The 25,621-nt window shown below is 37.5% G+C and overlaps 1 protein-coding gene across 1 annotated transcript in view; it reads left to right on the top strand.

The window, feature by feature from the left end:
• shank3a (SH3 and multiple ankyrin repeat domains 3a) overlaps nt 1–25,621 on the top strand; it is a 390,305-nt gene that overhangs the window by 161,531 nt on the left and 203,153 nt on the right. The window contains exons 4-5 of the mRNA XM_048169401.1: nt 7,735–7,938; nt 12,727–12,798. Of these exons, the coding sequence (XP_048025358.1) occupies nt 7,735–7,938; nt 12,727–12,798 (276 nt within the window). The remainder of the gene's footprint in view (nt 1–7,734; nt 7,939–12,726; nt 12,799–25,621) is intronic.

Here is a 25,621-nt window from a genome sequence, read left to right as displayed (position 1 = left end):
TATCTTTAGAAATAAATAATGGACAAATGGAGTCTTTAAACGCCTCAGATGTAAAGTTATTCGCTGTCAAAGTGACGCCAAAATGAATGGGAGTCAATGGGATGCTAACGCAAGTGAAGTTCTGCTACAAGATGGCGGCACGCGGCCGACTTCAACTTCCGGTCGACTTCCTTGGGCACTGGGTTTTCAGCGTGAATGTCACGAAAAACACACAAAACGCATCCAAAACAGGAAAGAGCTTTGCGACTGACTGTACAAATAGCTTTGACACAAAACCCGAGGTATATATTTAAAGAGTGCCGAAAGCTACAGAAAAAAGAAGCAAATGGATCACTGCAAGTCAAATTTATTTATATAGCGCTTTTACAATTGGTAATTGTTTCAAAGCAGCTTTACATATTAGAAGCACAGAAAAAAGGGAAGTGGTTAAAAATAAGCTGTACAAACAAGCGTGGTAATATGTAACATATACAAGATGGTGCTACATTAAGCCAATGTCGGCTGACTCCCAGGGGTGGAAAAAACCCCCTAGGAGAAAAACCCAGCGTGCTAACACTGGGAAAAAAGTCCTAGGAGGGAAAAAACCCCTTGGAAGATATATATAATATATGTAAATGGATATGGAGATCAAAATCTGAATTATACATTTTTATTATAGAGATTAAAAATAGATTATATATAAATATATGTAAGCGGATACGGGGATTAAAAATCTGAATTATAGATGCAGCCAGAACTGGATCTGTAGGCCCATTGTCTCCTGGGCTACGTTGTAGTCAGGTCCAGACACAGGTTCTCCATCTGATCTGGATACGGCCTGGATCCAGCACCCGGCAAACCTCAGGATAAGCAGAGAGACAGATATTAGCGTAGATGCCATTCTTATTCTGATGTACAGGTATATCTAGTGTTATAGGAAATGTTCTCGGTTCCGGCCGACCTAATTATTGCAGCGTAACAATCCTTTAACGGATTTGAAAAATGTTAATGTATTGATAATGTGTTATGTGTATGCAAGAGCAAAGAGATGTGTTTTTAGTCTAGATTTAAACTGACAGAGTGTGTCTGCTTCCCGAACAATGCTAGGAAGATTGTTCCAGAGTTTAGGTGCTAAATAGGAAAAGGATCTGCCGCCTTCAGTTGATTTTGATATTCTGGGTATTATCAACTGGCCTGAATTCTGAGATCGCAATAAACGTGAAGGACTATAATGCATTAAGAGCTCACTTAGGTACTGGGGAGCTAAACCATTTAGAGCTTTATAAGTAAGTAGCAAGATTTTAAAATCTATACGATGTTTAATAGGGAGCCAATGTAATGTTGACAGAACTGGACTAATATGGTCATACTTTCTGGTTCTAGTAAGAACTCTAGCTGCCGCATTTTGGACCAACTGTAGTCTGTTTAAAAGCCGAGCAGAACAACCACCCAGTAGAGCGTTACAGTAATCTAGTCTTGAGGTCATGAATGCATGAACCAACTGTTCCGCATTTGTCATTGAGAGCATATGTCGTAATTTAGATATATTTTTTAGATGGAAGAAGGCGGTTTTACAGATACTAGAAACATGACTTTCAAATGAAAGATTGGTATCGAAGAGCACACCCAGGTTCCTAACTGAGGACGAAGGTTTAATGGAGCACCCGTCAAGCGTTAGGGAGTATTCAAGGTTTTTTCGTGAGGAAGTTTTTGGTCCAAAGATTAGGATATCAGTTTTTTCTGAATTTAATAATAAGAAATTTCTTGTCATCCAGTTTTTAATGTCAGCTATGCATTCTGTTAGTTTTGTGAATTTGTAGGTTTCGTCAGGGCGCGAGGAAATATAGAGCTGAGTATCATCAGCGTAGCAGTGAAAACTAACACCATGCTTCCTAATTATCTCTCCTAAGGGCAGCATGTACAGAGTGAAAAGCAACGGTCCTAGTACTGAGCCTTGTGGTACTCCATATTGAACTTGTGAGCGATACGACATCTCTTCATTAACTACTACAGACTGATAACGGTCAGATAAGTAACGATTTGAACCATGCCAAAGCAATTCCACTAATGCCAATATAGTTTTCAAGTCTTTTTAAAAGAATGTTGTGATCGATAGTGTCAAAAGCAGCACTGAGATCTAATAACACTAATAGAGAAATACAGCCACGATCGGATGATAAGAGTAGATCATTTGTAACTCTAACGAGAGCAGTCTCAGTACTATGGTATGGTCTAAATCCTGACTGGAAATCCTCACAGATTCCATTTCTTTCTAAAAAGGAGCACAGTTGTGTTGAAACTGCCTTTTCTAGTATCTTTGACAGAAAAGGTAGATTCGAGATTGGCCTGTAATTTACTAAATCTCTCGGATCTAGTTGAGGTTTTTTAATAAGAGGTTTAATAATAGCCTGCTTAAAGGTTTTTGGCACGTATCCTAGTGTTAAGGATGAATTAATTATATCAAGAAGTGGACCTACGACCTCTGGAAGCATTTCTTTCAGTAGTTTAGTCGGCATTGGGTCTAACATACATGTCGTTGATTTTGATGATTTGATAAGTTTAGATAATTCTTCCTCTCCTATAGCGGCGAATGATTCTAGTTTTACCTCAGGGACACTACAGTGCACTGTCTGAAGCGAAACTGTAGACGGTTGCATATTTTTAATTTTCTCTCTAATATTATCAATCTTGCAAGTAAAGAAGTTCATAAAGTCATTACTGCTGTGGTCTTATGGAAACGTCAGCAGTTGAATCTCTGTTTCTAGTTAATTTAGCCACTGTGTCAAATAAATACCTAGGATTATGTTTGTTTTCTATTAAGAGATTTGAAAAATAAGTAGATCTAGCATTTCTTATAGCCGTTCTGTACTCAATCATTTTTTCTTTCCACGAAAGGCGAAAAACTTCTAGTTTTGTTTTCTTCCAACTACGTTCAGCTTTTCTAACAGCTCGTTTTAGAGCCCGAGTGTGCTCATCATACCACGGCGTTGGATTAGTTTCCTTAATCTTCTTTAGACGTAAAGGAGCGACTGCATCTAATGTGCTGGAAAAGAGAGAGCCAATAGTTTCTGTTGCAGCATCGAGTTCTTCTAAGTTGTCAGGTATACTAAGGCGATGAAACTGCTCGGGGAGATTATTTATAAAGCAATCTTTAGTGGTAGACGTGATGGTTCTACAATATTTATGGCTGGGTGGTGGTTTTGTAGCCTTGGCTAATTGTATTATACACGACACTAAATAATGATCTGATATATCATCGCTCTGCTGTAGAATTTCAACAGCATCAATATCAATTTCATGCGACAGTATTAGATCTAAGGTATGATTACGACAATGAGTGGGTCCTGACACGTGTTGTCTAACTCCAATAGAGTTTAAAATGTCTGCAAATGCCAATCCAAATGCGTCTTTATTATTATCTACATGGATATTAAAATCACCAACAACAAGGACTTTATCCGCAGCCAGTACTAACTCTGATAGAAAATCAGCAAATTCTTTGATAAAGTCAGTATGGTGTCCTGGTGGCCTGTATACAGTAGCCAGCACAAATGTCAACTTACATAATGTTACATAAAGCACCATCACTTCAAAGGAGTTATATTTGAAATTCTTTTGAATGATTCTGAATATATTACTATAAATTACAGCAACACCTCCCCCTTTGCCTTTCTGTCGAGGATTGTGTCGATAATCATAACCTTGAGGACTAGATTCATTTAAAGTAATGTAATCGTCTGGTTTTAGCCAGGTTTCTGTCAAACACAGCAAGTCTAGTTTATTGTCTGTGATAATTTCATTTACAATAAGTGCTTTTGAAGAAATAGATCTAATATTCAGTAACCCAAGCTTTATCATTTGTTTATCTGATTTATCTGTGATTTTCATTTTTTGAACATCAATTAAATTTTTACCCTTAAAAGGTTTCGGAAGTTTTTTGTATTTACTAGTTCGAGGTACAGACACAGTCTCTATGTGATAATATCTAGGTGAAAGAGTTTCTATGTGCTGTGAATTATTTGAGTTCTGTGACAAGTCACAGAAACAGCTGGACTCCAGCAGAGAAACATGGATTTGCAGTTATCATTTTGTGTGGAATTGTTGGATTTTGAGGTAAAATCATACCGTATATATTGAATTGTTATATATTATGTTGACAACTCATCAATGAAATATTTTCCATCTTATATTCTGCATAATTGGGTGTTTTTAAATAAACACTGACAAAAACTATTCTATAAAACTATATGTTTTAGGGCTGGACAATATGACGATATAACATTGATATAAGTGATTACTCAGATTTAAACCTACCTATATTGTAGTTATATAAAATATTCACAGGCAGATTTGCTTTATGTATTTCCCCGGTGTTGAAATCAGGCACATATAAATGTCAGGAAACACGACTTCTGGCTGCATGTCAATATCCATGGATTAGGTTTATATGACAAGTTGCAAGGAACACTTTCGAGTCCAATCGCGTGTAATCGTTTGTTTTACTCGAGTTTTCGCAGTTTCCCCTATTAAATCCAGTCACGCGGCAGGTTTTTTAGCCACTTAGTCCAGCTCATAGGTCCAGCTGAGGGAGCGCGTTTTCGGCGGGAAAGTGACGTCGATGCATACCCTCTATTACGTTGAAAAGGTCACGGTAAACCACGGTAAACCACAGCAACCACAGTTTCATTCGCTCAGGATTGTGTATAGGAAATCTATGAAAAGTCACAAATTTCTGTCCTGACAAAAAATTTATTTTAGGCTTTCCAATATTAAAACACCCAGGATACGCACACCTTTCAAGCGTGAGTTTAAAATATTCTAACTGACCGCCAGAGTGAGTTTTTTTTTTTTAAGGCGACCCTTATTTTAGAACGTTTGCCCTTATTGTTTCCATGGCGACGCGTGCGTGTCATGAGCGCTGAACGTAGCCACAATAACACTGTATGAGAGATGGATCACTATTATTTTGTTTTTCCTTTTTTATTTAAAATATTCGCAAACTTGCGTACATGTCTTCAACTATATGATATTCCGGTTCTCAAATATGTGTGAGTGAGTGTGTTTTGTCGTTTAAAAACCTTTATAAATGATCTTTATCTTGATCTATAATGCGAGATGGGCGCCGCCATCTTAGTTTGCACTGCAGTTCACAGAGTTCTGTCAGTCTGATTTACAGCAGCAGGTGAATACATCAGTTTCTCCTGAAATATATGCAAGTAAGTGGCTGGTGAACTGAAAGAATAAGAGAGTAAACTTTATAGTTACTTAGACCCATTATGTGTGTCTGATATGAATAAATGGCGGCAAATTATATTTGAATTCACTGTTTATTGATGCTTCCACTGACGTCTGACATCAGTGTGTATTTTATCAACTCCAAATGTATTGTTTAATGGTGCTTATGCGTATTTAAATGTCTGAAACCTTAAAAGAAACATTATGTGGCTGAAAACACTGCATAGCTGTGATGACAAGAGAGCGCGCGTCCGTCTCGCAGCCAGAGCGCGAAAGCACAGTTTGAATCTGGCAGTTATGTGACGTCGCTGAACATTCTAAATCCCATATGGCTCTGGTGGAACCGTACGCCACCGCTCAAAGGGTTAAACAATAAACTGACACAAAGACATTTGATTATGTGTATACGATCCTCCTTCCGCACATTTGTAACGTAAACACTGACTCGATACTTCTGCCTACGTCAACCGTGACCTTTTCAACGTAATTGCGTATTACGTGACGTCACGAACGCGCATCGGAGAAAAGAGCAAGGCCAGCATTTGTGCTTATAAAACTTAAACTTTTTTATTTGTTTTTAAATTACCAATCGTTTCGCTAGATAAGACCCTTATTCATCGTCTGGTATCGTCTGGTGTCGTTTAAAGCCCTTTGAAGCTGCACTGAAACTGCCATTTGGACCTTCAACCGTTTGGTGCCCATTGAAATGAATGATATGGAGAAAAATCCTAGAATGTTTACATCAAAAACCTTAATTTCTGTTTGACTGAAGAAAGAAAGACATAGACATCTTGGATGACATAGGGGTGAGTAAATTATCAGCAAAAGTTTATTTAAAAGTGGAGTAATCCTTTAAATTGAATTGTATGTAGAATACGGAAGGCAGTCTGGCGGAAACTAGATATTTTACTTCATAACTTGTTAAATATGTATATTTTTTTACACAAACGCATCGCTTCGCTTCAGAAGGCCTTTATTAAGGCTCCGGAGCCATGTGGAATACTAATACTAATAATAATGCGGGTATATATTTTACTCCCTGCAAGGAGTGGAAGCAGCACTCTATACACACATCCTAACTCCTGCTGTCAATACGGCTCTTATTAGAATGCATTCATTCTAATAATGAAAGCATTCAGTACCGGTACTAATAAATTTTGCGTAAATATTTGCGATATACAAATACACTTGGCCGAACTTTTTTGTAAAATTGTAATTGATTCTTGGCTCTGCTTTTATTGATGATTTTTAGTATTTCATTTGTGGTGTCTATAGGTTCTTGTCAGAAAGAAGAATATAAGTGTGATTATTGTTTTATTGTATTGAAGCATCAGTTCAATTTGCATGTTGAATAGAGGGTTGTCGTCTGGCAGCGGTCTGGTTTACCTCTTGTTCTGAGTTTAAATAGAGCTGAATGTGCTCTAGTTGCCTGTCAGCATGAGCGAAGATAAACACAGAAAAGAGTGATGAAATTTAAGATTGAAAATCAAGAGGAACGACCGTGGCGGAGGCTGTTGTTATCCCCGGGAAAGCAAAATGAAACGCAGGCTTACCTTCGGGGGAATTCTGCACACAATTACAACTTTCTGAGACGCTTTTCTTTTTATGTTTTGTGTGTGTGTGTGTGTGTTTGTGTTTCAGACTGATGTCCCCCCCCACCCCCCACCCCCAATCTTTGTCTCCTTAATGCTGGGCTCTCTGGTAAAATAAATGCAGTAGACAAGAGTTCAAAGCTGCATTTGATGTTGTATTTGCTGAGAGGAGAAGTGAACAAAAGCTCTGAAAGCCTCTTGCTCCTGCTTTCTCTTTCTGTCTTGGTGGTCTGCTGGTTCTCTGCCTCTAGTAATTACAGCGTTGTGGAAAAGGAAGTGGCTGTGTGTTCTTAGTAGTGGTATAGAGGACAAAGACACGGGTGAGAGACTTTTATTGATACACCACTTGATTGGTCAATGGGTTCATTCTGAAATCTTCATTGCTGATTTTGGGGCAAAAGCTCCACAAAGAGTAAACTCTGATAGAGGATGAAAGAAAGGAAGAGGTAAGAAGAAATATTTCTGGAGAGACAAGAAAATTTTGATAGTGCCACATGCATAAGTAACTCCAAAGACATTAGATTAATTAGTTTATTAGTACAGAAAAGTTATTATATTCATATTCAACATAAATATTCATCATATTTACAAATAAATCAACAAGGTGCCAAATATTTATCATGGTAAACTTAGTTTCCCCCCAAATACTATATAATAATAATAATATATAATATATAATAATATAATAATACTACTACAATAAAAGAACAAAGCAACAAGTCACAAGAAGATGTAAGAAACAGAAATGTTTCTTGAGCTCCAAATCAGCATATTAGAGTGATTTCTGATGCTGAAAATTCAGCTTTGACATCACAGGAATAAATTAAATTTGAAAATATATTATTTTAAATTGTAATAATATTTGCAGTTGCATTATGGGATTTTTTTTTTATGACTCATTATGTCTGTCTTTGTGTTTCCTCTGCAGAAATGCATGAAATTTAACGTGGAGTCGCCCATCTGGTTGTCTAAACAACGAATCCTCTGCACACTCAACCAGAGCCTGAAGGATGTGCTAAACTACGGACTCTTCCAGCCTGCATACAACGGCAAAGCCGGAAAGTTCCTGGATGAGCAGCGCACACTGAAGGAATACCCACTTCCTGACATCTCTCCTGTCCCATACCTTGAGGTGAGTGGTCTTCTCTGACCTTACTCAAAGTCTGTTGTGGCCATGTTGTAAACCATTCCGCTGCACATTCATTTTCTGCTCAGCTCCTAGTTTTGGCGCTGATTTCTTTTACTTTCCTCTCTTATATGATCCTCATGGTCTTGTCCATGACACATACACATGATTAAGTAAAAGAGCAGTATCGATTTGTAGACAGTGTTTGACAGATGGGTAGATAAAATCACTTCACATTCTTGACCAGTGTGCAAATTGTTTGAGTTTTGAACAGAATTTTGTTCTGTAGTTTTCTGTTAGAGTTTGTGCTATTCATTGTTCTAGTGGCCCCAGCATAGTTAGCTTACTGTCAATCTTAAATGGGTCATGAATTGAGAAAAATTCCTTGAGCTTTTCATATATAAGAGGTCATCATACTTAAAGAATATCCTGTAAGTTTCAGAACTGAAAACTTCCCTGTTAGTTCAATAAAAGCTTTTATTGACACCAGCCCCAGCGAACGACTCGTCCCTGAATGTGCCTATAGGTGAAACACCACCTCCGCAGAAGAAATCAATGCCTACTTCATCATTGCAATGATAGCCCCGCCCACTGGCGTGTTAGTGAGTTGACGAGGAGAGAAGAGCGATACAGGACTAAAAATAACATACCATTTCAAAGGATCCTAATGCTAGGATTATGGTTATTTATTGATAAAACAATAAAACAACGTAGTTCATGACCCCTTTAAATGTTTTTTTAATCAAAACATGTTTTTGTGATGTGTAAAGATACAGAATATATTGGTCCCATATCAGTTATTAGTCAATATTAGAAAGTGGTAACACTTTATAATAAAGTTCCATTTGTTAACATTATTAGTTAACATGAACTAACAATGACAACTAACAATTGTATCTGTTAATATTACTGTTAATATGGACCTGAGCTAATATGAACTAACAAGGAACAGATTTATTATTATTAACTTTTATTGTTATTAACAAAGATTAATGAATATTGTAACAAATGTTTTGATCATTATTAGATTATGCATTAACTAATGTTAGCTAATGGGCAAAAAAGTACATTTTAAAATGTTAAATAGGAAAGTTTTGGTCATTGTTGGATATTTGTTCGTATGGATATACATTAGAGAATGCAAAGTAGTTTAAGCCCTACTTAGAGGGTCATACCCCCAAATCCCACCATAATTCACACCCTGGTCTTGAGGCTCAATATGTGCACCTGTAAAATAAAAGCTTGGCGTGCTTACAGTGTGTTCAGCAGATCTCATTTTGGCACCCTGCCTTTCTGAGTATATCTCCATTGTTCCATCCTCTTCTGTCAGCCTGTGTGGTCAGGAATACTCTGATTATTATTTCACCTGATTTATCATTCCAATTTTGATTTTTGGGGGGCTGTGGAGAAAAGAGCATTTGAAAGAGAGAGCAAACAACAGTTGGCTTCTGAAAAATGGCCTCTCCATATTTCAGTTGTGAACAGATAAATGACAGAAAGAAATCATTTCCTTTATGCAGTTAGGCTCTCACTGAATTTGTTGCTGAAATTTATTACAAATCTCTCCTAGGTGCCAAATTTATTACAAATCTATCTATCTATCTATCTATCTATCTATCTATCTATCTATCTATCTATAAATCGAAGCAACACACTATATAAAATTAACATTTTATTAATGTGATTATATTATATACATATGATTTAATTATATTAATCATAATAATATTTAATAATTCATTATAATATTTAATAATTTAAACTTATATAGTGATCAGCAGGCAGACATGAGGGCAGACACCCCCTTTACATCAATAGTCCCCTTTCATCTGCCATTATAAAAAGCACAGGACCCCAAAACTCACACCTCCAAGAGAAGTTCCACAAACAAAGAAATAGATGGACTAGTAGATTAGCCTGCAAAGACAATCACCCTGAACATTTGTGCAAGGGAAGAATGATGACATTTGCATGTCATTGAGCAGATTAATCCAATCACCATTTTCCCCATTGTTCACCCCTGTCCCTCAGTCCTATGACCTGAGGTGTGAACTAACTTCCATTCTCCAAACAGGTTTGCCATGTGGCTTAGAGCCACAAAGGACACACAATGGACCAAACGGAGCAAATCTTCTCCATTTCTATTAACAGATCTGTATATACTTAATGAGGGCTGTTTGTGTACATGCAAAATATACAAACTTACCTATTAAGGTATACATGAATGCATAGGTAAAAGTTCAATATAACTCAATGATGTTTGGTCTTTACGTTTTCAGCACAATGCCTAGGTTAATCTGAAATTGGTTTGGAAAGTGAATTATGCATAGGAAACACCTTAAGAACATTGTTCTAAACATGAACGTTAAGCTATGCAAATGAATCTCATGCAAGAGAGGGGACATCCAGTGGCCATCTCTGACAGCATCAGCCAATCAAATCACTTGATCTGAAAGGTGCCAATTTGCATCTCCCTCCTTCCCGGGACATATCAAAAGGCTTTTCTCTGGGTTGCTGCAGTTTCCCTTTCTGGTTTCAGGCTCCAGTTCCTGTTCCAGTCCCAGTTCAAGGTTCCGATAACAAGATATGCTAAGCTAACTGCTGATTACAGCTGATGTTGCTGGTTAGAATGTGAGGATCACAAAGTATCTCCCTGTATACATGAAATTTAACTGGTAAATGTTTAACTGGTAAAATGATAAATTAATATGCAGTGTCTAAAGCTATGGCTAAAAAGTATTGATGATGGTCCATGCATTTTCCAGCATGATGGAGCACCATGTCACAAGGCAAGAGTGATAATGAAGTGGCTCTGAGATCATTACATTAAAATTTTGGATCCGTGGCCAGGCAATTCCCTGAATCTTAATCCCATAGAGAACCTGTGGTCAATCCTCAAAAGGCATGTGGACAAGCAGAAGTTCAAATATTGCGATCAACTTCAAGCACTAAAAAGGCAAGAATGGATCGCCATCAGTCAGAATTTGGCCCAGAAGTTAATATCCAACATGCCAGAGTGAATTGCAGAGGTTATGAAGAACAAGGGTCAACAATGTAAATATTGACTCTTTGCATATATTGATTGTTTTTGCCAATAAAAGCCTTTAAGACTTATTTCCAGTATACCATAGAAACACGTGGAAAAAATAATATGCAAATACTAAAGAAAACTTTGCGAAACACAACATTTATGTCACTGCCAATATACTTTTGGCCATGGCTGTAGACTCTTTGTCTGGTAAAAAGCAAAACTGTCAAACGTGAGTGATATACCATGCGTGTAAACAAAACTAGAGGCGTGTGTTTGTGTGTTTCATCATTTCCCAAAGCAACCTGCTGCACGTGATGGTCCACGATTGTTTATTGTGCTGTTATTGCTCCTGGCGAAGCGTTGACATGGTACATATGGCTCAGACCCGTCCCCGTAGTTCAGGCACCATCACTACACAGCAGAAGTTCCATCGACACACCAGCTGGTCTATAGATCTGACACATGCTGGCCTCCAAAACTCCCCTAGAGAACACAGCCCTAGTGGGTTTGCTAGATAGACTGAGATTGAGGGATGGGGATATCTGAATGGTCAGATCTTAGTGGAGGAGAGCGTTGGAGCTGTGGGTGTTCGCAACGCCCTGCCCTCTTCATGGGCTTGTGGGTTTGTGTACAGCGTTCGCTTCTGCAGTTCAAAGTCATGGCTGTTTCGCAGTGATGTTTTGCACTATGGTGTTGTAGTTGGTGTTGTCTTTTGAGATTGATGGCGCTGCGGTGCAGGACAGAGGAATTTTGGGTAGCGCTGAGAATTATAGTGTCGGCTCGCTTGTACATCAACTGCCCACAGCCAGAGAGATGTGTAGCGCAGCAGCGGGATCCTGTGGTGAGTTCTGAGCGTGTAAGATCCATTCACTCTTGTTGTTTGTGAGCTTTCAACTTGTTTCTGTTTGATCATGACATTTTGACTTGGTTGTTCCTGAGGCGGTTGTTAATGGCCTCGAGTTTGACAGCGATACATTACTTTGAGTTTCTAGTCTGCCTCTGAGTTTCTTAAACTTTGCTTTTGTTGTCATGGTTGAAATGCTGTTTTTTTCCCTCTCAACCCAAGAGTATTGTTTTCTATTAGTTATCTTGGTATTTAAATGGATAGTTCACACCAAAATTAAAATGGCCTCTACTCTCAAACCCTCAAACCTGTGTTTGTACAGACTGAAATTTAAGTCATATTCACTGAAATCTTGACGTTCGCCCAGCTTTCCTCATTTATACACTGAAAAATGTTGAACATATTGAATTAAATGTGAAATTTTGAAGTAGAAAGACTTTTTTTTTGTAAAACATACTCGATTGATCTTAACTTTGACTTTTTTTCTTAAATCAGTGTGTAAATCAGTCGTCACTTATCTTTTTTTTAGAGCAAAATTAGAGCAATTTATCCATTTTTATATTGATTTTTGTATTTTCCTCTTTCGCTCATGTTTCAAAGACTCATGTGTCATGTTCCTCTGCAGCTCTGCTTGTTTTCAGCATGTTTTGCCTGAATATGCAGTTTGTTGATTCACAGTAGGTTTTCTGTTAGAGGGCTGTGATCCTGAGTGCAGCAGTAATGTAGACGTGCAGATGTTTTAGAAGCTCACAGTTATGATTACAGTAGTTCACACTCAAACACCCTTTCTGTCACCCTCCACATAACAGTTTCAGCAAACATGACCATCACTGACTGAACAACAATGTCAGCGAGGACTAAGATTGTGATATTAATAGTGCTTTAAGGCTAATCCATGCTGTGGTTTTTGTTTTGTCAGTTTCGCTACAAGAGGCGAGTGTACACACAGACCCACCTGGATGAAAAACAGCTGTCGAAACTTCACACTAAGGTAAGAGGAGCGTTTGCCTCTTCCTTTTACCCACAATGCATCTGGCTAATCTGCTTTCACTATAACCACTTCAGTTCAGTGGCTATTAAAGTTACTTTAAATTCAAGTGATGTCACATGGTACCTGTTACTTTTCTCAACACTAGACCAATCAGTGATGACATGATGTAGATTTTTTTTTTTAATTTTATAATTGCCGTAATTACGAGATGACAACCTATGATGTTCTTAACTGTACTTGAAGCTGTCACGGAATTATGCATTTCAATGGCAACACTATCAATGGCATAATGAATCTGCAGCGGTCAGGTGGTACAAGAAAAGTTTACAAGTTATAATTCCGTCTTCTACGAGGACGTGAATGCCTTTTACAAGTCAGAATCTCGTAATTATGGTTATTCTGACCACACCTACAATTCAGGTATAAATTAAGGTGATGTCACATGACACCTGTTACTTTTCTCAGCGCTGGTGATTGCATAATGGGGATTTTTATATCATTTTATGCAGATTTCCATGGCAAATTTATTTTGTTCTTCAGGGGAAGTCATTCTAATTAATAGATTTAAATAATTATGCTTTTTAGTTGTACGAGTGTTTCAAATGAAACATCTAGAGATAAAAATAACAACCCTATGGAAGATTTGGCTTTCTGAGCCACCTAGTGCCCTGTAGATGAAGATTGTGTCTCGTAGAAAATGGTTATTAGCTAGTCACATCTGGCACCCAATGGTTCCTGAAATGCTGAAGGTGTTGAGGTGTCAATGAGCGGTTTATATAGATGATGATGACATTGATGATGGCAGTAATCATAAGTAGCATGAACGTTTACATGACCGTAACCTCCTCTGCTCTTCACAGATCAACAACACTTCTCATAAACACACACCGTAATGCGCCACAATTACCAGCCAGTCCAATCAACTCCCCTCTCATCATGTTAATGCTGCTGTTTTTGGCCCGTCTGGCCTCGACGAACGACATCTCCTCTCATCTCTCCAAGAGTCAGAGTTATGGCCTAAATCAAAATGAGCCATTAGTGCAATAAATGAAAATCAATGTTGGCTTCGTACCAATTTCAGCATCATCATGTCGGTTTGAATCCTCTATTCCATCCAATTAGATGAGAGCCTTTCTTTAGATGACACCGATAATACCACACGGCTGACAGTGTCACCCTGAGTGACCGTATTACTCCACTGAATGAAATGAAAAAGTCATAATCAATGAATAATCCACACTAGTGCTTATTAAAGGGTTAGTTCATTGAAAATTCTAATTCTGTCATCATTTGTTCACCGTTATGTCATTCTAATGATTTTCTTTCTTCAGTGGAACACATTTTTAGCACAATATTCACGCTGCTCTTTAGCATATAAAGTAGATTTAACTGAGGGCTGTAATCATCATAGAAATTGAGAGGACGTACAGTATGCCAGTCAGTATTCAGATTAGCGCTCGAACAATATGAGTTTTCTAATTCTTATAATTTTATCTTGAATATTTGTTTACATTATTAAGCTCCAAAAAATTACACATAAGCATCATAAAAGTACCAAGCATTTCATATTGTTCTGTAGTCTTCTGAAGCCATATGATAGCTTTCTATGAGAAACTAGTCTCTCACAGCCAGACGTTCAGACAGACGGCAGAAGGTCTGGACTCTATCGCAGCTTTCATTGTCCAAGGACCACCAAAGAGGACGTTTGACTCACATGTAATGCAACCAATCACAGTTTGTTTTGTTTCGCGTCACGTTTAGGGCCGTGAAAATGTTAAGTCGATGTCCCTACTATAACAGACCAAGTTGACTGCAACAATGGAGCTGCGAACTTCACATACATTTAAAAAAATCCAGCGTTTAGTTGATCCTAGTAAGTGTTCATTGTCAGTTACAATGTCATAAACACGATGGCTTTTTTCTTCCACGAGAACGCAACACACACGTCTCCCAGACATTCTGTAGAATTCAACCAGATGACGACTTCGAAAATCCTGAAGTGTTTCCAGTTAAGTGTGCCAAATGCATCAGACGTTCTGCCAACGGTCCGTGGTCGTGATGTCTGAGGCTCAGACTAATGAGGAACAGACCAGAATTTAAGTTGTTATTCACTGATTATCTTTCCCTGAAAGCTTGACTTGCATTCAGTTATTGTAATCATAGGGAAATATGATTTATTTTAGCAAATTGATACATTTTGATGCTTCATTTCATGGAACCTGTTCAAATTCTTTGATTCAGTTATTTATTTATTTATTTAGAGAATTATCTTTTTGAGTTAAGACAGTGTCCCCATGTGACATTTTATATTTCATTTTTATTGGAAATTTGTGATTTCCGATTACTGTCTAAGACTTTTCAGTTGTCATGAGAATGAAGCATGTTGAAGCTGTGTGGTTTTTATATGGTTAGAAAAATTATGCTCATAAAGGTAAAAAAAAAATCAATCCAGAGTGGTCAATTTATCTCAAGCGGTCCAATGGAGGTTGCTTGACCTCTATGTATTTGTATTGCAAAATGATTTTTTTTTTTTATATTTGACTTGGTTTAACCACAGTAGCCATCTTCCTGTGCTTTTGCAATACTAATATTTAGAGGTAATCAAAAAACAAAAAACAAACAAAAAAAAACAACAACCAACTTGTCTGCGACTTTCTGCCAGTGCGACTAAATTTTCTTAGAGGTCGCACTGGTGGGACCACCACATTGCACAACTGATAAGAGCTGCCATTTCTGTTTCATATGAGAAACATCAAACAGCAAACTAAACGAAAGTGAAATGAAACATTTAATTTGAGCTGTGCAGTGCGGACCGTCAGCACATGCCGATCTTGATCACGTGACACTGGTTACTACACAGCGCTTGGAGATCCACTGAGAAAGCATTTGAATTTTCCACAAAATGAATAACATCACTGCGAGATCTAGTGGGAAGCATTCAAATTTAGCGCAGAATTCTCTTTTTAAACCACAGATATCAGATCAAATAGTGCTGACGTGGAAACCAGGAGAAACACTGTGTCATGAACAAACAAGTTAAAGGTGCTAAAGAGGATCTTTTCGTCGACTGAGAAACCAAAGACTGTTACTGAGTTTTTGAAAAGAGTGCATGAGTAAGAACAACCCCTTTCGAGAGAACGCCTCCCAAAACTCGTGCACAAGTATTGGAACACGAGTGTTTACCACCGGCATTCGCTGTATCGTGTTAGTGGATTCATTATGTCGGACTCACCGCAGGTAACTCATAATCTGCAGTTGTTACTCCTGTCTCCGGACAAAAACATCTCATGCGGCGCCTGTGGAGTGTGGAAAGTTACTGGAGCACGCAGCCGCGCTCATCTCTCACAAGGAACGTCATGGCAGTGATTGACAAGCCAGAGGGCCAATCCGCGCATGTCTCTCACAAGGAATGTCACGGCAGTGATTGACAAGCCAGAGGGCCAATCGTTTACGCGATCATCGCGTAAACGATTGTCAATCACTGCCGTCTGATGTTTTTAAGGCCCTACCTCGTGCACAGATGATGTATATTAATATTATTCCTTTCAGTGCACCTAATAAATAGTCTTTTATCAGTTAGTAAAGACAGTTTCAAGTAATATTGCAAAAATGTATAAAACAAAACATCCTCTTTAGCACCTTTAAGGCTCCCCAGTCCACAAATCACCATGGATTTAATTAGGGCTGCACGATTAATCGCATGCTATTCTCACGTGCATTTCGTCAGTAAAGCCGGTTCCCTGATTACCGCTAAATCGCCATCACCTGTTTTTAAACGGAGCGCCTTTTAATAGACGGAGCCGTAGTTCACGGACAAGCCACGCAATATCGCGTTCATTATCGCAGGCGATTCATCTGCGATATGAACGCGATATTGCGTGGCTTTTCAGTGACCTACGGCTCTGTCTATTAAATGCCGCTTCATTTGAAAGCAGGTGATGGCGATTTAGCGGTAATCAGGGAACCGGCTTTACTGACGAAATGCGCGTGAGAATAGCATGCGATTAATCGTGCAGCCCTAGATTTAATGTAGTAACGCTTACTGAAACCATTGTGTTGTGGCAGAAATAGTTGAATGCTTTTAAATTATTCATTTCAGGGTTCATGGAAACCTTTGAGAGTGAAATTCAAGCACTTTTCAAGGACTTTTTAAAGTGCTTCACACTTTTTCCAGCACTTATAAGCTCTAAATATCATCCCATTTTTAATGTGATGATTTGTAAAACCTAAAAGTTTAAAGATGAAGGAAAACTAACACTTCTAGGCAAACAAAACTGTAAAAAAGACATGAAATTACCACTAGATGTTGGCAGATGAGCACTTATTTACTCTGTAATATATGGAAAAGTTGGAAGTCTCATGAAAAACAAAAACTTCTTCAAATTGTGACTGAATTACACAGAAAGCAAGTAAAGAGCGTTCCTTTTATAATCACCGAAGCTGTCGGTCAGTTCAGTATGGTACATTTAATAAGAGTAGACATTTACATTTTTTCCCTATAAAAATGTTTTTGCATGTTACTGTTAAAAAGTTAATTTTATCTGCATCTCAATTCAAGCTCAGTGCTTTACTGTCAAATTTCCAATGAATTAACATGTAATATTATTAGTAACTTCACTGATTATTGTAAAACAATAGTAATATGATCAATTACCTTTATGATTAAAAAAAAAACAAAAAAAAAAACATCACCACCAAATCAGGTGCTGGCGCCACCTTCTGTAGAACTTAGTGGCACCAGCGACACTGCTCGCAAATGTTAAGGTGATGATACACGGGGCACCTTTTTGAGCAATGTTGCTGGGCAATGTTGCTGTCAACGGCAACCTGATGAGACACAGGGCAACTAATTAGGGCAACAGACAGTTGGCAGCAACTAATCAGAGAGGAGCAAATCTATTGCCAACTCAATAAATACTTTATTATAAACACTTGTTAGGCACTTTATTTCAACTTTTCAAATATTTTCTTCATTTTTATTAAAAATAAATGCCGATCTGATTTGTGACAGGAAAAGGGAGAAGAATGAGTTCGGCAAAAGGCGGATTCGAACCTGTGTCGATCGCATCAAAAGCTATTCATATGTCAAACGCCCTACAGCCTACGCTACTACAGACGTTAAAAAAATCCCGTCTATTTAGTATTTAACTGAAATCATTCAATAGCTTTATTACAACATACATGCATTACTTTCGGACAGTTGTTGGTATTTTAAGCAATATATGAGGTAAATTCCCTGTTTTGGGTTGACGCATGACAACTTACTACCGTAAAAAGATAAAAGTTCACACTCCTTTTCTCCGCTCCACTGCCGCTGAGAGGCCGCCATCTTGTTTGAATTTTTTCTGAAATCTCCGAACCGGTCACGTGATCGGCTGCTAACATTCTGATTGGAGGATCTCAAAAAATTGCCCACGACCGATCTAACGTATCCAGATATATATTTGTTGCTCATTCTCAGTGGGAAAGTGCCCAAGCAACGTTGCTCGGCAACATTGCCCGGCAACATTGCTCAAAAAGTTGCCCCGTGTATCATCACCTTTAGTCTGGAGCCCTGTTAATATATAATAAGTTACAAAATCTTTGTGAGTCGGTTCAACTGAATTACTAAAGAGAGTCTGTTCAAAAGAGTGGCAGGTTTGTGAATCGGACATTACTAGTTGCTAGAGTTTTTAATTGTCCGGTGTGGCACGCTGATGTTTGAGGATTGAAATAGTGTGTGTGTGTGTGAGAGTGAGAGAGAGGGAGAGAATTTGAAGCAGGCATATTCCCTGGCACTCTTAAGTGCCGCCTACGCTGATTTGTCTTCCAATTGAGTAGGGCCAACGTAGTTCACAGTTGCTTTTCCGTCATTGTGGTTTTGTTGTTGTTAAATTGTGGGTGCCATTTAGCTGCCAGACTGCGCCATCTCCTGCTTGCACAGGGGGGCTGGTGAGGGCCTTATATACTGACATTGTTTCATTTGTTGTACTGACCTCTCCTGCTGGGTGAACACACAGATGATCAAACATCCACAAATGCACGTGTATGCACATGCTCTCAAATGAACGCAAACTCACGCACATGTGAACTGTCAATTTGTGGCACAGCCGTGTGTGCAGTGGTGTGTGTTCAGGTCGAGCATTAGCCTAGTTTTCAGTCATTCACTCTGTTTTCACTGAGCCGAGACCTAATGCACTGTATATGTTTAGAGGAGCCTGGAGGCCAGGGTTGGTCATATGACAGACGGTAGAAAGACGTCTTTCTTAAGCAGAGACAACAGACTCTCAGTGCTGAAACAGCTGATGTTAATGTGGAACTGGGAAGTTATCATTGCATTACTGCGCTCATAAAGATGCATGCAGCTCGACCCTGGCAAACCCTATCACAATCTCACCTGAGCTGCATTACAAGGCTGGCAGGACACTCTGCAGGCCCAGCTGTGTGTTAGCAAGTTCTGCTCTCCAGAGAATGAGAGGAGAGGAAGAGAACTAGAGCGTGTAGACAACAGCCTTCGCTGATACACACACTTCACATTGTATTTGCATTAACATTGTAGGGTTTTAAAGTACATGTTGTGATTTGTTTAGAAATGGACACCAATATGAACATATGCATTTGCTGGGTCAGATAGACATCAATGGCTAGGTTTTCAACCAAGGAATTTTTTGTGAAAGGAAGGTTTAGCTCTTCATAATGTAAAAGTGTCAACACAATCTTTTTCTGCTTAACTTTATAGCGCATAAATTCTATATCGATACTTCAAATGTCGCAAAAATTAGTTTGCCAAGAAAAATGGCTTAAATGCAAGTAAATGTGGTGTCTCATGACAGAATTAGCCTACAAGTTACATTTAGTCAACTTAAAATGGGAAATTAGTGGCAACTGTGATATTTGAGTTAGCAAGTTAAATCTGGGAAGTTATTCTAACACATTTTTTTATGAATTTTAGTTGTGAATTGAAATAGCTAATTGCAACAATATTGTTTCACAGTGTATAAATTCAGAATAGGCAGTTGTTTCATACAATTTAAAAATAATAAGAAACATTCTTTTCAATCTACAGTCTAATAAAAGTTCATCAGTAAAATAACTGCATCTGTTTCTGAATATTGCTTGATATCAAGTAGTATTGATCTACATAGTCTATATAGCAAAAAACATGATACTTGTTAATAAAAATATTTTTATTATGTATATAATTTAATAATATATAATAAAGTTTTGTTTCAAAGGGATAATGGAAATATAGCATCTTGAAAATCTCTGCAGCTCATCAAAAAATAAAAATGGGGCATCTGTCAAATAAAGTAAGGCTGTTGGTGTTTCCAGTGCTGACAAAAAGAAAGTAAAAGTAAAAAAGTAAGAAAGTAAAATACACAAATAATATGTGACCTGTAGGCCTGTCTGTAAAAAAATACAAATTGTGTCATAAAATTGTGAGTCTTTTTTTTTTATTTAATGGTCAGAAGCTGTCCTATGACCCTTGTAAATAAAATAATTTATTAATATGTAATGTAATTTTATCTCAAACAAATTAGGAAAATAAAGTAGGTTGAATTCGAAAAGCTCTGACCAAATTTTAGAATTGTAATGTGAGAATAAGCATCAGTTAAGCCAACGCAGACTATTTAAAAAGGTTAAATACACAAATAAAATGTTTAGGTTACAGCTGCATCTGTCTCTGAAAAAAGAAAAAAAAAGCAGCAATTTTTATGCTTTTGATTGTTATTAAACTCTGAAACCAGAACAAGTTTTGCGTTGAATGATCTGAATAAGCATTCTCGGCCACGTCAAACCGCGACTGGCATGACTGCATGTTAAAGGGTACGTTAAAGATTTTTGCTATGTGCAAAGACTGAACATTTCATTGTAGGCCTACCAATCTTTTAATAGCATACAGGACAATATAAAATGAGCAGTCCTGACTCCAAACCCATGGGCTTCATGGCAAACAGGCAGTTACAAGTCCTGTCAGATGAGCTCCTCCACTTTACCAACGTCTTCTGATATATCCTAATATTTCCTAGTTTAATAATATTAAGCCTATTTGTGAAAATAGTAACTGTCGAATTTCAATTTTTTCATTACTCTCTAAATTTTATTTGGGATAAGTACTTTAAGTACTCCACACAAATATTTGGGATGCTACAGATACAACATAATTTGCGATATACGAATTATGCGAATTATGTATGGAAATTGGCTCAAGGGCAGAGTTTTTAGCAATACAACAAAACTTATGCAACAATGCGTTTTTTTATTAGGGATGACAACAGGCTGGAGACATCAAATTTTGCAAGCTTTTTTTCATTTTGTTGATAACAAAACAGTGCAAAAACTTGATGGAAGCTGGGCTAAGGACTAAAGTGAGTAAGGTAACTGGTCAACAGGGCAGCATATGTACTGTTCCTCCTAAGACATCCATCCATCCATCCTTTCTTCCTTCCTTCCTTTCTCAGTCTTTCATAGTCTATGAACTGAAGGGTGTTGCACAGGCAAGTGTGTTGAATGTTAAAATCTAATATCTGAACTGCTTCTTTCTGTTTCACTGACATTCACCCCATTCCTCTCAGACAGTCTGTATGTAGTGTATGAGAGAGATACAGAAGACTCTGATCTACCCTGAGCTAGTACAGGTTTGGAGCTGCTTGTTTGGAGAAACGTGTTCTGGCTACTAACTTGTGTCAGTGTACAGGGCCAGTGTATATCTGTGTGTGTGCGATCTTGAACGTACACCCCTTTTTTAAAGTTAATAGTAAATGTGGCATGTTTGACTAGTGACCTCTACCTCACCTTTCTGCGATCCAACCTCTCAATCTCTCTCTACACATCAATCCCTCATTCCTGATCTCCAGTCATCTTCCCTTTGGCGTCCACCTTCCTCCCCTCCTGCCACACCTGAGGAAGCTCATTACTGACAGTCAACCTCCAGTGCGGAACACCACTCTGACTCATCCCTCCATCAGACAGAGAGAGAGAGAGAGAGAGAATAAAGCAGCTAAAAAAGATGCAGCCAATGTGAGAATCTTGTGTCTATTATGTTTGTACTTTTTAGTCCAACAGAAGACTGTGTGCTACATCTTTTATTTGTGTTGTGGCATATAAATCAGCTTAGTTTCTGAACCACTGGTTCTCAAATGGTAAATTGTGACACAAAGTGGGGTGTGCAAACTGCAGAGAAAATTACTGCTAAATGCAGATAATTACCTGCTAGTGTTAAACTAACCATATCATGGTGCATTGTTAGGATAACACAATACATAGTCCTGTCACCATTTAAATGGGTGAAGAAAACACTTACTGTATGTTTTGTAGTAAATAACAAAAGTTGTGCCTTGGACCATAATTTTCTCATTCATGTTTCCCAATGGAATTTTTAAAAAGTCTTCAGTTATAGACATAAGAAATGAACCAAACCAACCAGCTTTGAGGTGAATCACAACTTTGATTTGAAGCAAAAAAATATTTGAAAAAAAAAAATACAAAGGTACAAGACTGTGCACTTAATGGCTTTAATGATTGAAAGAACTGCAGTCCCATGAAGCATTGCAAATGACATAATTAAATTATAAACAATAGTGTTTGCTAAATATGCATATATAGTATATACAAATATTGAAGTACTTTGAGACTGTAGGGAGACTCTGTTACGTCATTTGCAGTGCTTTGTGAGATTGGGTGGGCACACAATTTGCTTTTGACTTTTTTTCTGATTGGTGGAGCCTTCTTTGCAGTATCATGGATAATGTATTTTTTACAACATGCAGGAGTTCTGCTGTTAAAAATGATTATTTAAAGTAGAAAAAATGCAGGTTGACACTGTAAAACTCAAAAAGTGACAAGTGGGGCGGGGCCGAGAGCCGTGGAAGCGGAGCAAGGCCAGTGTGGTGCAGAGGTGTCTCTTAGTAACAATCGTGTTACCGGCATCCCTTCGCTCCCACAGTTCTCAGCCTTGCCCAACTCATCATAATGTTAATTGCATCCAGTTCATTTACATAAACATCACATTCAGATCTTGGTTAAATGTTAGATAGCAAATAACACATGCTAGTATAACTATCAAAGAGACTTTTTATTATATATTTGCATGGATATAATCAAACAACGTACAGTATATGTGGTCTTTAAAGTTTTGCAGCCCATCCTCAACCTAACCACAGGCTCTACTCTTCACCACAATGGTAACCCTACAAAACTAACATAACAGAACCCCCTGTAAATCCCAACATAACACTACATTAAACACTAACTTGTCTCTCTATGTTAATCTTGTGCAAAAACACACAAATTAACACTTAATTTCAACATTTATTTATACAGTCTGATGCAAAGCATGCTGAGAATTGGAAATCTGCTTCAACTCAATCATATTAAGTTCAGCTTAATACAGTGAAATTTTGAGTTCACACAACTTTTTTTCTATTAAGTACTATGAACTTTCATTATTATTTGAATGAAACAAACTCATTTCATTTAAATAATAATTTCACTGTTTGGTTTTACAGTGTGGCTTTAACAAAAGGATATCCCCTAAAACGGGTTCAGCCACTGTAAGAATAGAAGGTAACACTTTAGTTTAGGGTCCAAGTCTCACTATTAACTAGTTGTTTATTAGCATGCATATTACTAGGATATTGACTGTTTATTAGTACGTATAAAGCACATTTTAATGCCTTATTCTGCATGACCATATTCTACATCCTTAATACTACCCAACCTAAACTTAACAACTACCTTACTAACTATTAATAAGCAGTTATTAGGAGTTTATTGAGGCAAAAGTCTTAGTTAATAATTAGTTAATAGTAAGAATTGAACCCTAAACTAAAGTGGGTAACACATTATTTTATGGTTCAATTCTCACTTTTAACTAGTTGCTTAGCAGCTTGCGCATTACTTGTATAATGGTTGTTTATTAGTACTTATAAAGCACATATTAATGCCTTATTCTGTATGACATTATTCCACATCCCTTAATCCAACCCAATACCTACATTTAAATGCTATAAAAACTACCTTACCAACTATTATTAAGCAGTAAATGAATAGTTAATTGAGGCAAAAGTTAATAGTTAATACGTGTTCCCTATACTGAAGTGTTACCGAATAAACATGGTTTATGCAAACCATAATTTTTGTATGACCTCAAAATTCAAGTGATGTTTAGATACCAAAAATGTTCAGTTTCTGTCATAATGTTGTAAAAATGTTTGCATATTGTTGGGCCTATTCAGTTCTTAGTAATGTTATTTTTAGTGTTTGATATTAAGGGCATTTATGGTTTACTTTAGTATGATATGTTGAGCAAAATAAGTTTAGAATCCCTGTGCTCTGTTGGAGTTATAATTATTAACATTGATGCCTGTCACTTCATGTACTGATTCAGGTGGGATTTCTTTAAAATGTGATTGTCTGATGCAGACATTTTTGCAGTGTTTTTGACTCTCCTTATTGATTTAATTTTCAGATATTTAAATGTCAGATGAGATGCCAGCCGTGTGTGAACCACGGTTTAAATCCACAATGAAGGTGCACCAGGCAGTCATAAGACTTGCACACAATGAGAAATTTAGCTTTCATTACAGAATTCAACAGAATAGATGAGGTTGTGAAATGACAGACATTTCTATCTAGGCAGGATTAGATTTCTCAGAGGATGCATGAGTTAACTGGAAAAGGTAGGTCATTTGTTATTTACACAGATGTGTTCGATTCAAACAGGATTGAAATGACAAGATACGTCTGTGAAACACAAATTAACAAACCTGAGGAAACTACACTTGTTTTGAGTTCTACTGTAGTTCATTTCAGGAGTGTCCCATGCACATGTCCCATTGCATTGTCTGTTTATAAATATAGTAGAAGACTTGACGCATATTTATACTGGGTTTGAATGATATTACAGACCTATTAAGTGCAGTGAGAAAACAAAACTGCCACACCTTAGCACTCTCTCTCTCTCTTTCTGTGTGTGTCTGTCTGGATATTTTGGGGATTTTTGTGCCTTCCTCTTTTATAAACACACCTTTAATGCAGTCTGTGTAAGAGTAAAGGAGACTGCAGCAAATGCCTGACCCTGTATGAGTTCATTATATTGGTGCAAATTGTTACCACTGCAGCGGTCTGGAATAGTGTGAAGAGGCAGACTTAGTTATTTGAATGGCAAATACTGTATCTATTAGTGATGTTAAACAAACAAAAGTACAGACGTCAGTACCAAGTCGGTACTGAAATTTTAAAAATGTGACGAAAACATGTTGTAAATAGACACCTTTGATGCACTTCATTGAGAACTTACACAAGATACACACGGGAGCATTTGAAAGCAGGCATCTATTAGCGGATTCCTAATATATCCGCTGATATACGGATCCGTTGATAGACGCCTGCTTTGAAACACTCCCGTGTGTATCTTGTGTAAGTGCTTGGTGAAGAACATCAAAGATGTCTATTTACAACATTTTTGAAGCGTTGATCATTGTGGTTAATCACAGACATATCTGTTGAGCTCGTGAACACAATGGCCAATCAGAGATGTTTAAGAATCCGCTCAACAGCGCTCAAAATGCTAGGAGGAAATGCTGGTATCGTCACATTTTTTAAATTTCAGTATCGACTTCCGATACCGATACGATACCGAAGTCGGTACTTTTGACAACCCTAATTGTATTACATATTTCACTACAGCAGTGGTTCTCAACCAGAAGGCCAGGATTACTTAAAGTTATTCAAATTAATATTAATACAGCTCATATTAATTATTATAAATGATATTATTAATATTATGTCTGTGTTTGTTTGAAATGTTATATTATCCATTGACAATACTGTCGGTAGAGCA

This window comes from Megalobrama amblycephala, linkage group LG19 (assembly GCF_018812025.1).
Source record: "Megalobrama amblycephala isolate DHTTF-2021 linkage group LG19, ASM1881202v1, whole genome shotgun sequence".
Lineage (NCBI taxonomy): Eukaryota > Metazoa > Chordata > Actinopteri > Cypriniformes > Xenocyprididae > Megalobrama > Megalobrama amblycephala.
The sequence above is the reverse complement of the archived record's forward strand: the minus strand, read 5'-3'. Positions and strand labels throughout refer to the sequence as shown.